This window comes from Rhineura floridana, chromosome 7, assembly GCF_030035675.1.
Source record: "Rhineura floridana isolate rRhiFlo1 chromosome 7, rRhiFlo1.hap2, whole genome shotgun sequence".
Taxonomy (NCBI): Eukaryota; Metazoa; Chordata; class Lepidosauria; order Squamata; family Rhineuridae; genus Rhineura; species Rhineura floridana.
The window spans coordinates 110,506,694-110,524,766 of NC_084486.1; the positions used below are offsets into that span (position 1 = coordinate 110,506,694).

General features: G+C 42.9%; 1 protein-coding gene across 5 annotated transcripts in view; it reads left to right on the forward strand.

The window, feature by feature from the left end:
* The window catches only part of COL4A3 (collagen type IV alpha 3 chain), a 152,989-nt gene that overhangs the window by 92,006 nt on the left and 42,910 nt on the right, over positions 1 to 18,073 (forward strand). For all 5 annotated transcript variants that reach the window (XM_061636830.1, XM_061636829.1, XM_061636833.1 and 2 more), the window contains 4 exons: positions 2,314 to 2,464; positions 3,414 to 3,527; positions 16,753 to 16,920; positions 17,167 to 17,256. In XM_061636830.1, coding sequence (XP_061492814.1) covers positions 2,314 to 2,464; positions 3,414 to 3,527; positions 16,753 to 16,920; positions 17,167 to 17,256 — 523 coding nt within the window. The remainder of the gene's footprint in view (positions 1 to 2,313; positions 2,465 to 3,413; positions 3,528 to 16,752; positions 16,921 to 17,166; positions 17,257 to 18,073) is intronic.

Consider the following 18,073-nt stretch of genomic DNA (forward strand, 5'->3'; position numbering starts at 1 on the left):
GTATAGAAGGACAACAAAAAGCGTAGAACAAGAGTCCTATTCCAAAAGATTACAGAAATAAAAGTGAAATTTAAACTAAGGGTAGTGATGTTGAATAATCAACAGGGGAACACACTGACTGACCAAAATGAAATAAAAGGAAGATGGAAGCAATACACTGAAGAACTCTGTAAAAGAGATGCAAGGATTACAGATTCATTCATGGAGGAACCTTATGATGAAGAACCAGAAATTTTAGAATGTGAGGTGAAAGCTGCTCTTAAAATACTTGGAAGAAACAAATCACCAGGAACAGATGGCATACCAATAGAGTTGCTACAAGCTACTGAGACTGAATCTGTCCAAATTTGACAAACATTTGTCAACAAATATGGAAAACCAAACAATGTCCCACACACTGGAAGTGTTCCATATACATCCCATTTCCAAAGAAAGGGGGTCCCAGGGAATGCAGTAATTATCAAACTATTGCCTTAATATCCCATGCAAGTAAAGCAATGCTCAAGATTCTACATCAAAGGCTGCTATCATATATGGAACGAGAAATGCCAGATGTCCAAGCTGGATTCAGAAAGGGAAGAGGCACTAGAGATCATATCGCAAACATACATTGGATAATGGAATGGACCAAGGAATTTCAGAAGGAAATCACCCTCTGCTTTATAGATTACAGCAAAGCCTTTGATTGTGTAGATCATTAAAAACTATGGAATGCTTTAAAAGAAATGGGGGTGTCACAGTATCTATTGTCCTGATGTGCAACCTATATTCTGGAGAAGAGGCTACTGTAAGGACAGACTATGGCGAAACCAGTTGGTTCCCAATTGGAAAGGGTGTGAGACAGGGGTGTATTTTATCGCCCTATTTGTTTAATCTATATGTAGAACATATCATACGGAAAGTGGATTGGACCAAGATGAAGGAAAACTGGAGGGAAAAATATCAATAATTTAAGATATGCACATAATACCATACTACTAGCAGAAACCAGTAATGATTTGAAACACAAGCTGTTGAAAGTTCAAGAGGAAAGCACAAAAGCAGGACTACAGCTGAACGTCAAGAAGACTAAAATAATGACAACAGAAGATTTATGTATCTTTAAAGTTGACAATGAGGACATTGAACTTGTCAAGTCAATCTTTATTTTCAGTCAACCAACCACAATTACAAATGAGGATTGTTCATTGAACTTGTCAAGGATTATCAATACCTTGGCACACTCATTAACCAAAATGGAGACAATAGTCAAGAAATCAGAAGAAGGCTAGGACTGGGGAGGGCAGCTTTGAGAGAACTAGAAAAGGTGCTCAAATGTAAAGATGTATCACTGAACACCAAAGTCAGGATCATTCAGACTGTGATATTCCTGATCTTTATCTATGGATGTGAAAGTTAGACAGTGAAAAAAGTGGATAAGAGAAAAATCAACTCATTTGAAATGTGGTATTGGATGAGAGCTTTGTGCATACCATGGACTGCGAAAAAGACAAATAATTGGGTGTTGGAACAAATTAAGCCAGAACTATCAGTGGAAGCTAAAATGATGAAAATGAGGTTATCATACTTTGGACACATAATGAGAAGTCATGATTCACTAGAAAAGACAATAATGCTGGGGAAAACAGAAGAGAGTAGGAAAAGAGGAAGACCAAACAAGAGATGGATTGATTCCCTAAAGGAAGCCACAGACCTGAACTTAAAAGATCTGAACAGGGTGGTTCATGACAGATGCTATTGGAGGTCACTGATTCATAGGGTTGCCATAAGTCATAATCAGCTTGAAGGCACATAACAACAACAACATATGTGCTCAAAATTCCAGCCAACGTTTTCAAGCTCTTTGGGGGAGTGAGCATTAAAAAAGACATGTTTCAATAGGTAAAATAAATCATTTTGTTGAATACCACATAATTCCCAATTACATCTCAACAGGAAATATTGCTCAGGTACTCTGTAGGTGTCAATAATGGCAAAGTACAATCAGTATAAGAACAACTACATTCAATAAAAAATAATACCACTAACATATAACAAATTATAAAATTAATGAAAATAATAGTATACATAATGAACCCTATAATTATCTATAGGGCACATGTACAAAAATATATCCATAAAGTCCCAAGAATAAGAAAAGGGTTTAAGGCATAATTCTTAATAGATAAGTAAAATCCTCAAACCCCAATTTTAGTAACTGAATAGAAAAAGTATAAAAGGATTTAAGGATTTACTAATTTAAGAAATAAAAATTCAGTTTTTCCCTCAGGATTTCAGAAATGACATTTATTAAAGTTTTTCTTTGTATTTTAGGGTGAACCAGGCCCAGTTATTTCTGGACAACAAGGTAGGCTAGGTCCACCAGGAGGAGAGGGCATGCCAGGTGAGAAGGGTGAAAGAGGACTCCCAGGTCTTCCGGGACTTCCAGGTCGCCAAGGTCATGATGGTGCTGATGGACCAAGAGGTAGAGCTTTCCAACCTGGATTTCATGAAATAAGAACATATCAAGGCTGTGTTATTTATCCATCACATTTTAGGCAAAATGGTTGCATATTGCATGTTTCCAGGGCATATCAAAATTTCTAACTCAGAGGAGGTCTCATTCATTAAGGAAACTTATATCCCTGAATTCCATCACATCTGCACATCATTCAGTTTGTGCAACCTAAGGATATGGGCACTATCCTTGGAGGAGTGAGGCGACCATCTGTGCACTCATACCCTTCCTTGCTGCTTAATGCCGCCAGAGGAGGCATGACCAAATAGGCAGAACATATGGTCAGTGTTTCTTTGAGAGAGGATGTGATTCTACTGAGTATAAGGAAAGTGTGGTGAGAAGGCAGAATAACATGGCAAAACAAACTGGGAAGGGAATAGGAACAGGTTGGACTAGTGTGGTACTCCTGCCTTACTCTTCCTGGCCAGGGATCAACCCACAGCAGCAGCAGTGGCTCATCTGGACATTGAATGCTGGCCTGGAAACCTAAATATTTAAACCCAAGGTCACGCCAAACCTAAAAAAATTGGGTCTGGCCCAGGAATCTGGCATGCAAGCCAGTTAAACAGACCGCTTTAGATCAAGACCAAGGCAAATACTTTTATGTCTCTGTCCTGAGTGAAGAAGGGAGTGTGGGAGAAGGGGCACAGTGCCTGTTAAAATATGTTTCCTCCAAGCTAAGGCATTTGTTTCTAAATGGGCCTGGTCTGTAGAGTGCTCCCAGCAGTAGGTTTTACATTCACATTTCACACCTCAGTTATGTAAATGTGTGAACAGAGTGCTCAGCTGTGGTGTATGTTCTGGAGTGGGGGGAGGAGAGGGTGGGAAAGAACAGAGGTGTGAAGTCCAGATGTAAAACAAACAAACAAATCTAAACATATTAAGTGAATTTAATATGATCTATGCTTTCTTTTAGGAGAACCTGGGTTCCCTGGAGTTCCAGGAGAAAAGGGCATTCCAGGAGAAATGGGTGATTGTCTTATAGGCTTACCAGGATCGCCAGGTCCATGTGGAGTAATAGGCCCACAAGGTAAGTTATATACAAAATAACTGGGACCTATGCAGTAAATAAAATACATAGTAAACAAGATAGCACTGCGGTCTGATCAGCTGACATTTGCAAGATATATAGAGGTTATGTTCAGGTGCAAGAGACATTGCAGCAGTGGAATATTGCAAGTCATGCTGTTTCACTGACTGCCAATTAGCTATCAAGCTAAGTTCAAAGTGCTGGCATACAAAATCCCTATATAGATTGGGACCATGATATCTAAAAAGATTGTCCTAGCCCTTATATACTCAATCAGTCACTATGCTCTGCAGGAGAATGTATTCTGCAGTGCAGGTAACATCTATCAGGAGGTCTTTTCCATACACTGCAGGAATTGGGCCTTCAGTGTGGCAGTATTTATTCTTTAGAACTCCTTTCTGTTTCATATCAGATAGGTTCTGTCTTTATTATCTTTTCAGTACCTATTGAAAAGTACCTGTTAGAAAATCTTCCCTGTCCAAGCATGTTTTTATTGTTGATATTTTTATTGTTATATTGCTTTGGGATGTTTTATGGGAAGCAATTAATTAATTAACATTTCACACACATATATTAGTATGTTCTGTGATTTAGGATGGTGCAATCATGCCATGCAAAGTTTTGCATCAATCCAGCATGGATGGGGACAAAACAGAGAGGACGTGACAAGTGAATATTATCATTATGAGCAATCCTCTCCATATTAGCATAATCTAAAAGAGTAGTTGTGATAGAGCAGAATTGTGACAAAAAATGGAAACATAATTAGCCCAAAAGCATGAATACCAACATGAATACAACCAACATCCTCCACAAAACAAATGACAATGCTATTCCTCATTTTGATCATGAAATACACTGGCAAAATCAAACACCGGGAAAGATTCTACTCCCCTAATCCCCTTTCCATCCATATATCTGCAGATCCCAAAAGGAAAGGGACAGAGAAAGGACAGTGACCAAAGCTTCAGACATTAAAAATAATGTTATGGGTTTGGGGATGAGATGGATAATTTCTATGAGTCTCCTTCCAGCCTCTGATTTGGAACCCTGTACCTGGAGGTGGGCTCTGCAGCAGAGAAACCTGCTCCTGGTCAGTTGAGTCTCTTTTGTTAATCTAATAGAGTAGCCAGGCGGGTTAATGGATCTATCAAGTGCCCATTAACTGGTGAATGGGCCAGGGAGATCCTGTTGTTATTGCAACTCTTCAGGAGAGCCCTCCCCCTTCCTGAGGCCAAGGAGAGGCTTGTGTTTTTAGTTGAGTCTGAGGAAAGGCTGGCAACTGGAGGCAGGCAGAGAGGCTGGCTCTCTGCACCATGGCTTTAGGATGTCTCCTGTAAGCCTGATGAAAAATGCAAGAACTATTGGACTGCTGATGCTTTATTTATTTATTTATTATTTGATTTATATCCCACCCTTCCTCCCAGCAGGAGCCCAGGGCGGCAAACAAAAGCACCAAAAACACTTTAAAACATCATAAAAACAGACTTTAAAATACATTAAAACAAAACATCTTTAAAAATGTTTTAAAAAAGCTTTCAAGACACCTTTAAAAAAAGGCTAAAAAATATTGTTTGTTTTTTTAAAAAAGTTTAAAAACATTAAAAAGCAATTCCAACACAGAGGCAGACTGGAATAAGGTCTCAACTTAAAAGGCTTGTTGAAAGAGGAAGGTCTTCAATAGGCGCCGAAAAGATAACAGAGATGGTGCCTGTCTATTATTTAAGGGTAGGGAGTTCCACAGGGTAGGTGCCGCCACACTAAAGGTCTATTTCCCATGTTGTGCGGAATGGACCTCCTGATAAGATGACATCTGCAGGAGGCCCTCACCTGCAGAGCTCAGTGATTGACTGGGTATATAAGAAACCCCTCCATCTTAAGCCCAGGTTGGAATGTGTGTAAATAAATAAACCATATTTCATAACAAGACCACAGTCTCTGCTGACCTTCTTTCCAAGGAAACCAAACCCGGGTAAGCGCAGGGACCCCTGGTGATCTCTCACCACTCGGAGATTGGGGTGGCACACAACAATAATGTGTGACAACTCAAAACTGTGTGGCAGGTGCATGTGCTGGCCCTGCCCCAACATCCCTGTGTGCACCATCCCCACCCCTCCTCCCTTGACCTTTGTACATTGAGCACAAAGGTCTGCTGGGTGATCCTAACCACATTCAATCAAACACGATTAGACAAAAGGAAGTACTTCTTTACTGACAAAAGGAAGTACTTCTTTACTCAGCGCATAGTTAAACTATGGAATTTGCTCCCACAAGATGCAGTAATGGCCACCAGCTTGGATGGCTTTAAAAGAAGATTAGACAAATTCACGGAGGACAGGGCTATCAATGGCTACTGGCCATGATGGCTGTGCTCTGCCACCCTAGTCAGAGGCAGTATGCTTCTGAAAACCAGTTGCCGGAAGCCTCAGGAGGGAAGAGTGTTCTTGTACTCGGGTCCTGCTTGCGGGCTTCCCCCAGGCACCTGGTTGGCCACTGTGAGAACAGGATGCTGGACTAGATGGGCCACTGGCCTGATCCAGCAGGCTCTTCTTATGTTCTTAATTTTCCCTTGAATTTGGAACCCTAATTGATGAAGGCTCCTGGTCACAGGGAGGATTCTGTGTGTTCAGCTGAACATGGATAGAATCCCCTTTCACACCTTCATGGTACATATATGAAGGTCAGGAGAGGCACTATCAGACATGGGGATATTGGGAGCAGGGCTTGTTGTCTGTGTGCCACCTACCTACTATAAGCCCACACGTTCTTTTGAATGCCTGAAGCATGCTCATGAAATGCACTTCTAAGGGTCCAAACAGTGATAAACAGACCAGACTTGTCTGTCTCATTTGCTTCACATAGAGTGCCTGCAAAAGACATGCTAGTGTAAGAGTAGCATCTTATTAGCCACTCATAGAATGTAGTGGTTGTTCTCCCACCAGGGACATGATATGTCTTATGAGATCATACTATTTTCCTAGCAGACTCACCCAAATAGCCACTCTGGGTTATCAACCTCTAGCAGCCCAGGCAGGAAATTGCTATTGTTAATTTGAATGCTCTTCCTCCGTTCCCTCTCAGCATCTCCTGTGTTTTGATTTCCTGCCAGCCCATGCAGACACCTTTGTTCCTTCTCCCTCTTTTGTTGCTTGCTATAATTTCCCTCAGCTTTTTTACTTTAACTTCAGCATTTCTCCTTCTCTTTTCACTACATAAAAGAAAAAAATTCACTTTCAGCTTTTTTTCTTTTCCGACTGTCTTCCCCCTTCTCTTGTCTATGGGCCTGGTGGGAAAAAGAAGCAGCTCCTCACAAGAGGAGCCAAAGAATCTTGGAGAAAGTGGCAAAAGTTACGGCTAAATCAGCAACCTTTCTCATGAGATACGCTGAGCACCCAATCAGGGACTCTGCTGCAGAGTCAACCTGATCACAGCAGGTGGCTCCTTCAGTGGCACTGAGGACTCTTCAGCGATCCCCAAGGGAGACTCTCCCAGAGCCAAGGGGATAGGGAATGCTTCTGTATGAACCATTCCCCCCCCCCTACGCTGCCTCCCAGCATGAGTGAGAGTTCTTTCTCAATATAGGAGTTGGAAGGCATTACCATTGATGACTACCAGAGGCCCTCAGCAGACCATATGCTCCTTTGGGAGAGCTGCACTATTTTGAGCCTTTGGAGTTTTTTAGGCCAATTCCTTCCACTCATGTGGTTGCGGATTCAGGACTCAGAACTGAAAACCACAGGCCTCCCTTGTCTAAGCTTTGTCAAGGCTGTTAAAGAAGCACTTGGAAAGGAGGCAGATGGGTAAGTAGAGGCATAAGTCCTGAAAGCAGAGGAAATGGTCCCCCACTCCAGCAGGTTCCTCTTCCTCTTCTCTGGGAAGCCGTAGGAAGGGAGGGTGCTCCTTCATTCAGGTCCTGCTTGTGGGCTTCCCATGGGCATCTGGCTGGTCACTGTGAAAACAGGAAGCTGGACTAGATGGGCCACTGACCTGATCCAGCAGGCTCTTCTTATGTTCCGCCTGCCCCCTGCCACAGGAGTAAAATCAAGAAGTCTCATAAGACAAAAGCTAAAAAGCCAAAAGCAGGAAAACTCTTTGGAGTTATCCCCTAGGGCAACCTTTCCCAACCAGTGTGCCTCCAGATGTTGTTGGACCACAACTCTCATCAGCCTCAGCCAGCATTGCCAATAGTCAGGAAAGATGGGAGTTGTGGTCCAACAACATCTGGAGGCACACTAGTTGGGAAAGGCTGTCCTAGGGACTCGCCTCTACCTAGGAGGGAGGGACACCACAGAATCCACCAGTGTGTGGGGGGTACAAACAGTAAACATTCCAGTAGGTGACCTTACTGTTCCAGCTGTTAATCCCACAGAGACTACCATACTCTCCAAGCCCACCACTAGTGTGATGCTTGGGAAGGAAGAGGGACAGCGGAGTTCCATGTCTGACTAAGAGGGTGCCCCCTCCCCCACTCCTGAGCCATGTCTTTTTAAAGAACAAGTTTATGGGCCCCTTTTTCACAAAGTCTGTTCTGCCTTAGGACTAAAATATTCAGAACAGATCACAGAAGACCCCCCCTTTAAAGGGGCAGCAGTCCTTTCTCATTTGGTAATGTTTTCTAAGTCCATCCCATTACCTGAGTCATTCAAAAGGTTAACTATAATGGAAGGGGACGCCTGCCCTTCACCAATACAAAACCAGAGCTTGGAAACGTTACTTTTTTGAACAACAACTCCCATTAGCCCAAGCCAGTGGTCATGCTGGCTGAGGCTGATGGGAGTAGTAGTTCAAAAAAGTAACTTTTCCAAGCTCTGTACACAACACACAGTGTATGCCAATGCACTAACTTAAGGTGTGACGCTGCTGCCTCCTTCTCTTTGTGGGTCTCCCAGGGAATGACTGATCCGGACGTGGATGCTACCAAATTATCACCTTATTGTGTAAATTGATGAGTTTATGTCAGATGCTTCTCTAGATGCATTGATTTTTCACAGCCAGAAATATGGCCACTAAGGTAGTTGCTATGAGAGCCCCCTGGTTAACTTATTGAATAGTTGAAATTTGAGAAATAATCTGGCTGTGGCTCCTTTCAGTTTGTTTGGGGAAGAAAATTTAAATAAAATCCTAGCTAAGACAAAAGGCAAGCTATACCTTCACCCTCCTCACCCTCCAAAATGAAAAGCGTCCTGATAAAATGCCTTCTTATTCCTTTCACTCCCGAAGAGGAGGTTTTTGTTACAGGGGCTTTTGTGGACAGAGACCAGCCTGAACCAGTTCATGTTTCACCAGAAACCCAGCCTTCAGCAACCCCAAGCCTGATCCCAGCCAAAAAGTCCCATCAGGGGAACAAGTTCTGATGCCAGGCCCCAGAGATCAGGGGCAAGCTGCAGGACCTTGCCCGGGTTTGGCACCAGACTTCAGATATATCCTATCCTTCACTCACTTATTTTGACCACACACAAGTCTTCAAAGACCGGGTCAAGGCTCACAACATGTCACAAAAGATAGAACACCTCCTATTGGGAGTGATAGAGTCAATCCCAGTGGGGGAGGAGGGATTCGGGTGTACTCCCACCTATTTCTTGTCACCAAGAAAGGGGAGGCCTCTCAAGCTGCCTATAACCTCAGGTCTCAGCAAGATATGCTTTATGGTCCTGTATGGAAATGTTAAAGTCTATCATGGAGGCGTTACAATTGGAAGATTTTCTTATAGAATCATAGAATAGTAGAGTTGGAAGGGGCCTATAAGGCCATCGAGTCCAACCCCCTGCTCAATGCAGGAATCCAAATCAAAGCATTCCTGACAGATGGCTGTCCAGCTGCCTCTTGAATGCCTCCAGTGTCAGAGAGCCCACTACCTCTCTAGGTAATTGATTCCATTGTCGTATGGCTGTAACAGTTAGGAAGTTTTTCCTGATGTTCAGTCGAAATCTGGCTTCCTGCAACTTGAGCCCATTATTCTGTGTCCTGCACTCTGGGATGATCGAGAAGAGATCTGGCCCTCCTCTATGTGACAACCTTTCATGTACTTGAAGAGTGCTATCATATCTCCCCTCAGTCTTCTCTTCTGAAGGCTAAACATGCCCGGTTCTTTCAGTCTCTCCTCATAGGGCTTTCTTTCCAGTCCCCTGATCATCCTTGTTGTCTATGGACGCTAGGTTGAGCCCATTAACCACTTGATGGACTATCATCCAGGGAGAAAGGCCCTTTCACAGTAAATGACCAACATTCCATTTTCCTAGCAGGCTCACCCACATAGCCACTCTGGGACCTACCAGAGCCTAAGTCCATTGGGTAGGAATTTGCAGTTCTGCTCACTGTGAAGATAACACTGACTGGAGAACACATTGCTCAAAGGCCGCTTTAGCTGATGAGTATGTGTTCACTTTGTAGTGTCTAGTAAAAATATATGGCAATGTCCAGGTGGCCCCTCTGCAGGTTTCGGCACTGCTAGTGTTAGTTGCTAATGCCACTGAGGTCACTGCCTCCCCAGTGGAGTGAGCTGAGATATGGAGTGAGTCCGATGGTGCTGGGAATCAAAGGATAGGCTGAAACAGGCCTTAATCCATTTGGCAATTGTTGCTGGTTGGGCTTTCTTATCCCTAGAGGAAACATGAATGGAAACAAGCAGGCTAGTGGTGAGTCTAAATACATTGGTGCACTTAACATAAATTCTCAGTGCCTGCCTCACATCCAATTTGTACCACAACCTTTCTGAGGGATGTGAGGGGTTAGGGCATAAGGAAGGTAGGATCAGTTCCTCAGACCTATGAAAGGTGAAATAGCTTCAGGAATGTAAGAAGCATTAGTTCTGAGTATCACTTTGTCTGTATGAAAAATGCAGAAGTCGCCCTGAACTGGCAAGGTGCTGAGTTCCACCACCCTCTTGGCTGAGGTGATAGCCCTCAGGAAAGTTACCTTGAGAGTCAGGAGTCTCAGGAAAACTGAGGCCAGAGGTTGATATGGTGCTGTAGTAAGGCGCTGAGCATTCTGTGAAGGTTCCATGAAGGAAACTTGTGAATAGCAGATGGAGAAAGTAGTGGTGCTCCTTTAAAAAGCACTTAATATAAGGATGGTTGGACAGCATGGCCTGTCCTGGAACAGACTGAAGAAAGAGCTACGAGTTGGCACTTCCAGGTATTGGGTTTAAGTCCTTGATCCAAGCCATTCTGTAGAAAATGTAAAATGTCTGAAGTGCCAGGTTTCTTAAAGTCCACTTTTTTCTCTCTCTTACACCTGGCAAACACTTTCAGTTGCCTCATGTTACATGTGGTCATCCATCTGGATGCTAACATAGTGTCTATGACTGCTGGCGCAAGTCCTGCCTTGCTGAGAGTCTGCTGCTCAATCTCCAGGCAGCTAGGTTGAGCCACCGTGGATCTGGATGCCTCATGGGTCCTTGCATGAGAAGTTCTGTGAACAGAGGAAGCATTACTGGTAGAGACACTGCTAGGTCTAGAATGTCAGAGAACCCTGAGATCCTGGGCCACTGAGGAGCCACCAGTATGAACTCTGCCTGTTCTAGCCTGACCGTTTGCAGTACTCATGCAATAAGTTGGACGGAAGGTGAAGAGGAGGCCCCTGAGCCACAAGGTGTTGAGTGCACATCTTCCCTCCACTCTTGGGGATTGGTACCTGGAAGAAAGTCTTGCGGTTGAGATGAGATGTAAAGATGACAAGGACTGGGTTGCCTAGTTGGAACTGGATGTGTCTGAATGCTGCTGAGGGCCCATGCCCCTGGGAGGATCACATGTCTGCTGAGAAAGTCCACTGTTATCTTCCCCTTCATATGTTGAACTGTCAGCTAGGGAAAATTTTGTTTCCCCATTCCATGATGCCGTGCACCTTCAGCTGAAGAGAACACAATCTGGAGCTCCCTGTTTCTTCAAATGTGATGGCCAAGACATTGTTGGTTTCGACCAAGACATGCCTATGAAGGAGAATGTTCCTGAAGGGTTTGAAGCTAGGGCTACTGCCCTGAGATCAAGCTAATTTATATAGTGTCCTTTCTTTCCTGTGCCCCATGTTCCTTGGACTGTATGGTGCAGACAGTGGGACCCTCAGCCCTGAAACTTGGCATCTGTCATAACTATGATTCACTGGGGGCATTTGATTGGAACTCCTTTGAGGAAATATCTGTAGAAGCCATCACTTGAGGGACTGCCTAAGAGCTGTGGGCAGAGGTATAGGATTGTAGAATTTGGCTGGTATGGCTGCCTAGGGAGGTAGCAGGAGCCCCTGTAGATGTTTGGTGTGAGCTTTGGCCCATGGGATTAAATCTATGTAGGAAAATAGGAGTTCATACATAGAGCCGATCGGCTAAACTGTGGACTATAGGGGTCTGGACTATGGATTGAATCTTGGTTAGTCTGTCTGGGACCAGGGTGATGGACCCTGTGGAGGTGTTTATTAGGGGCCCCAGGTGGATCAGCTGATGGGAGGAAGCCAGGTGGCTCTTCTTGACATTGATTAGGAACCTGTGACTCCTCAGACATTGCAGCATTTGCTGAAGATCTCCTTGTGCTTGAAGGGGTGATCAAGGTAATCTAAATATGGATAAATGTGACTTTTCTGTTGCCTGAGGTGTGGCACCAAGCTGATCATGAGTTTAGTGAACACTCAAGGTGCTGAGGCAAGCCAAATGGCATTGTCTTGTACTGAAAATGTTTGTTTGCACAAGTGAATCTGAGAAATGAGCTGGGAATATTGGAACATGGAGGTAGGCCTCCTGTGGCCTCTGGATGCAATTAATGGGGCAAGTAATAAAAGGAATGTGGTGCTTGGAGTCTACTACTGACCACCCAGTCAAGGAGAAGATGAGAATGTAACTTTTGAAAAGCAAATTGCCAATGTTTCGAGGAGGCATGATGTAGTAGTAATGTGGGGTTTCAATTATCCCGATATCTGTTGGGAGACAAATTCTGCCAAACACGTCCCCTCCAAGAAATTTCTGACTTATGTTGGAGATAACTTCCTCCTACAGAAAGTGGAGGAAGCAACCAGAGGATCAACTATCTTGGACATGATTCTAACCAATAGAGATGATTTGGTGGATGAAGTGACAGTTACGGGAACTCTAGGGGAAAATGACTGCACCATACTTGATTTTAACAGAAGCGAAAGCTGAGAGTGGCCATACTCACACCCTGGACTTCAGGAAAGCTGATTTTAATAAACTCAGAACAATTGTAAGCATGGTTCCATGGCAAGCCACCCTCATGAGAAAAGGAGTCCAAGATGGGTGGGAGTTTCTAAAAAAGGAAATTCTAAAAGTGCAATGGCAAGCAATTCCAACAAGGAAAAAAGGGGGGAAACAACAAAAGAAGCCAATGTGGCTTCACATAAAGCTTAGAGATAACCTGAAAACAACAAAGGACACATACAGGAAGTGGAAAGAAGGCCAGGCCACAAAGGAAGAGTACAGGCAGGTATCACGGAATTGCAGGGATGGTGTCAGGAAGGCTAAAGCTGAGAATGAGCTGAGGTTAGCGAGGGATGCTAAAAGCAACGAAAAAGCTTTCTTTAGGTACGTCCATAGTAAAAGACAGAGAAAAGAAATGGTGGCACAGCTACTCAATGAGGATGGCAAAATGATAGCAGATGACAAAGAAAAAGCAGAATTGCTCAATTCCTACTTTGGCTCAGTCTTCTCCCAAAAAAGGGTCTATGACCCTCCCAGGAAACATGAAGGAGAAGGGGCAGGATTGGAGCTTGAGATTGATAGACAAACGGTCAAGGAATACCTAATCACTTTGAACGAGTTCAAATCTCCAGGGCCCGATAAACTGCATCCTAGAGTATTGACGGAACTGGCTGAAGAACTCTCAGAACCGCTGTCTATTATCTTTGAGAAATCATGGAGGACTGGTGAAGTGCCGGATGACTGGAGGAGAGCTAATGTTGTCCCTATCTTCAAAAAGGGCAAGAAGGAGGAACCAGGGAACTACAGACCAGTCAGCCTAACATCAATCCTTGGAAAAATTCTGGAGCAGATTATAAAGCAGTCAATCTGTAAGCACTTTGAAAGCAATGCAGTGATTACTAGGAGCCAACATGGATTTATGAAGAACAAATCCTGCCAAACTAATCTCATCTCATTTTTTGATCGGGTAACCTCCCTTGTAGACTGTGGGAATGCTGTGGATAATATATCTCGACTTCAGCAAAGCTTTTGACAAAGTGCCCCATGATATTCTGATTAACAAGCTAGCTAAATGTGGGCTGGATGAAACAACTATCAGATGGATCCACAGTTGGCTCCAGAATCGTACTCAAAGAGTGCTTATCAATGGTTCCTTCTCAAACTGGGCGGAAGTAACGAGTGGGGTACCACAGGGCTTGGTCCTGGGCCCAGTGCTCTTTAACATTTTTATTAACAACTTGGATGAGGAGGTATAAAGCACGCTTATCAAATTTGCAGATGATACAAAGTTGGGGGGCATAGCTAATACCATGGAAGACAGAAACAAAATTCAAAGGATGTTGAATCCCTGGCTCTTGTCTTTTTTTTTTTGTAATTTTTATAAGGAAGAACATACTAGATTCCTTGGTCCTATTATGGAAAATTTTCCTGGTAGGTCTTTGGACTGACATTTGAAACATCTTTTGGCTGATACCAACAAGGTGACCACAGAGCCAGTAGCTTCCTTTTTTCAGTTCAAAGAATACATAAGATGGTCCTCTTTTTCAAACTGTAATGTTCCATTTTAAAGTCATATTTATATTTATATTTTATTGTATATTTTAAATGTATTATAGACGGTTTTCTTTTATCTGATGATTTGCCTTATTGGGTCTGTGACCGCACAATAAATTGAATTGAATTGAATCTACAGTTCTACGTGGCGAAGCTTTGTCACCTAGAGTGGATGCAGAGACATCTGTCCAACCAGGGCTTCAGTCTCAGATATACTTGGTTTTCTGCAGGAGGGTCTCTGAGGCGTCAAGTTTCTGCACTATCATCGGTGTTGTCTCTGCCCTTTGGGAGTTACAGGTTCCCATCCACTAGTCAGACACTTCTCAAAGGAGCTATGGCCCTCTGTCTACCTATAGTCCACAGATAGCCTTCATGAAATCTTCAAACAGTCCTTTCTGCACTTCAGAAACCACCTTTTGAACCGCTTAACACCCTTCCTCTCTGTCTATTGTCATTCAAGGTGCTTTTTCTGTTGGCAGTCACCTCAGCCAGATGCATCTCAGAGCTCAATGTGTTGTCTGTAGCCAAGCACCTCTGTATTTTTCGCAAAGACTGTGTCATCTTGAGATTAGATCCTTTGTTTGTGACCAAGGTGAACTCACTATTAGCAAGAGATCATCCTTCCGTCCTTTTATCTGAATCCGACTCATCCATAGCAAAAGGCCTGGCATTCTCTGGACGTTAGGAGAGCATTAAAGGTGTATCTTAATCGGACTAAAGAGTTTAGACTGTTTTATTCACTGTTTGTTTTGTTCCATCCCACCTGTTTGGGAAAAAGAGTATCTACTTCTACCTTGTGATGTTGGCTGCGAGCCTGTATCAAATTAGCATATGAAGTGCTAAAAGTGCCTGCTCCTAAAAATATAATGGCACACTACGCATTCAGCCTCAACTTCAGCGGCTTTTTCTGTCAATGCCCCACTATTGGAGATTTGCTGAGCGGCTGCTTGGTCCTCCACCAATACAGTTACACGCAGTCTTAGGGCTTGGCCAGAATGGAAACTGAAACAGAGGAGATGCTAAGAGGGAAAGGAGGAGGAGCATTCAAATTAACAATAGAGATTTCCTGCGTGAACTGCTACAGGTTGATAACCCAGAGTGGCTATGTGAGTTTCATCTACTAGAAAATGACCTTTCACAGTAAGTGACCATTATTTATAACTTTGTTGATATGGATCTTTAAACGAAATTGGATTGAGTTTAGGTTAGGTGGGTCGTATATGGGAGGGGCAGAATAATGATTAACAGTAGAAGCCTTTTCATATCTACTCAGAAGCACATTCTGTTGCAATCAATGGGGCTTACTCCCAGGTAAATTTGGTTAGGATTGCAGCCTAAAACATGTCACCCTGATATTACATCTTCTGCATAATATCTAATGCATATGCCCACTCTCCTTTTTCTTCCTTTCTTTTTAAAAAAAGGATACTTAATATTAAAAAAATCTAAAGACAGTGATCCAGAAAAATAAAACATAGATGTACAAAACAAACATATAGATATACAAAATATTTCATTTAATTTTTTTCTCTTTTTAAAACTAACCTGAACACACTCTCTCTCTCTCTCTCGCTAGCGTTCACTTTGGTTCCTTTTTACTCTGCCTGCAAGAGGTTTCTGTTAGTTGGTATACTCTGGTTGCCTCCAGACTGTCAGTATTTTGTGGGAAGGATTCAAGTGCATACTGGAAATTGATATTTGCACAATTAAAGTGCTCTGTCTTTCTGGTGCAGCAATCCATTTCTTTAAAAAACTTACTTTCTGAGGTTAGGAAAGTGCTGGGGAAATGCAGGAAAAGTGAACGAAGGATGAACGGGAAAGCAAATCAGGATGAATTCAGGATGAATGCTTATTGTCATATAATCTCCCTACGAACAAATTAATGAATGCTCAATAAAGACCAGACATAGACTAACCTCCACATATGAATTGTATGAGCAAATCAGGAGGAATGCTAAATAAACAAGTTGTCTGGACAAACCGTCTGTTTACATTTTGCCATACAGGAATACTCCGCTATACAGACCTTCACTTAACGTACACTCGCTTTTACGGACATACTCCATACTCCACCATGCCCCTGTTTACGTACGCTTGCTTCACACTTATGGACACTTAACGGTGCGTGGGGGTGGAAATAGATGCGATCGCGCCACCGCAAATCAGCTGGGAGGCGCGATCACGATCAGCTGAGAGGCGCGGCAGCGCAGCAGCAGAGGCTTTAGCGTGGGGCTTTGAGGCTCCGCGTGAAGGAGAGGTAAAAAAAAGTTTTAAAAGGTAGTGCTTCACTTTAAGGACATTTTCGGTTTACGTACTCGCTCTGGTCCCATTGAGTACGTTAATGCAAGGTATTCCTGTACTTATTACTTGATCTTGTACATGTATGGTTTGCAGAACTGCAGATTTAATTCTTACAAAATATGCCCCCAAATTCATGCCTTGTTCCTGACCTAGGGACCATAACCTTTTTCAGGGGAGGCGGACTGTAAAGATTTTCACATAATGCTCATTATAGTGTGTTTGTTATCTTAGGAAACAGAGGAGCACTAGGAGCCAAAGGAGATCCAGGTATTCCAGGATTAGACATCCCAGGGTTTCCAGGGCAATTTGGGCTACCTGGATTACCTGGCCCTCAAGGAGCTGAAGGATTACCTGGCATCAAGGGCCATTCTGGCAGGCCAGGAGTACCAGGTGTATTGGGTAAGTGCTCCTTGGAAAAAAAGTGATTTGGACATATATTAGTACTACTTGTCTGCTATTTTATTCTGCATGAGTTTTATAGATATGATCAGTACAGTTAAATTTAGGCAATGGCATGATATTGTCTATAGGTAATACATGGAGAAATTGCCTTTTTAAAACTGTTAGTTGTGGACCCTTGCACATGCAGTGGGGAATGCACAACCTTTGAGTAATACAGTATTTTGTTTTGCTCACTTTCCACAGGTCCAAGAGGAGAACGAGGCTTGATGGGCTCTGTAGGTGATTCTGGGTTACCTGGCGTCTTTGGAAATCCAGGTGTCCCTGGAAGTAGGGGTAAGTGATACAGTACTTGGCTTATCTGTCTGTTATTTATACAACCCAAGAGTAAATTAATTGTGTAGATGCACCTTTTTCATGTTTTGGTTCTCAGAACATAAGGTAAGCCACTCTATGGAATATATATATATATATATATATATGGACTATTATACCTCACCTGTAAGTTGAAGATCTTGGGGCAAGTAACAATAAACTTATCATTAAGAATAGCAATAAATCATAATTATACTTTAAAAGCAGTAAAAAATGCACTGAATTACATGTGTGTGCACATGCATGCTCGCACGCGTACACACACAGCATCAATGAAAATGTCCAAAAGCCTACATAAAAGGCTGTGTTTGAAGCTGGTGTATAATTATCAACATTGTAGGCACCATTCGAATTTCAAGGGGCAAGGAGTTCCAAAGCCACCATGGAGAAGGCATGTGCTCTTTAGTGAAGAAAACACTGAGCAATTTACAGTGAAGCCTCAGCTTTGGTAAACTATGGGCCCATATTATTTTAATACCAGAGACTGTGTGCTTCCCAGGTTATGTTGTTTGATATGACTGATGGAAGTGGAACAATGTTTTACTTTTTGCAAGGTTTTTTCTTCTTCCTCTGTATTTCTCCCTTAGAGACCTTGAAACATACTATGAGTGTCTGTTGGCCTTACTGCAACCCTTTGCAATATATAACATACATGCAGGAATAACAGTACAGTGTTCACCCTTGTTTTGTGTCTGCTTAGTGTTATTTCTTTATTTATTTTGGATAATTTATTCCCTACACTTTCTGTCTCAAGAAATACTAAAAGTGTCTTACATTG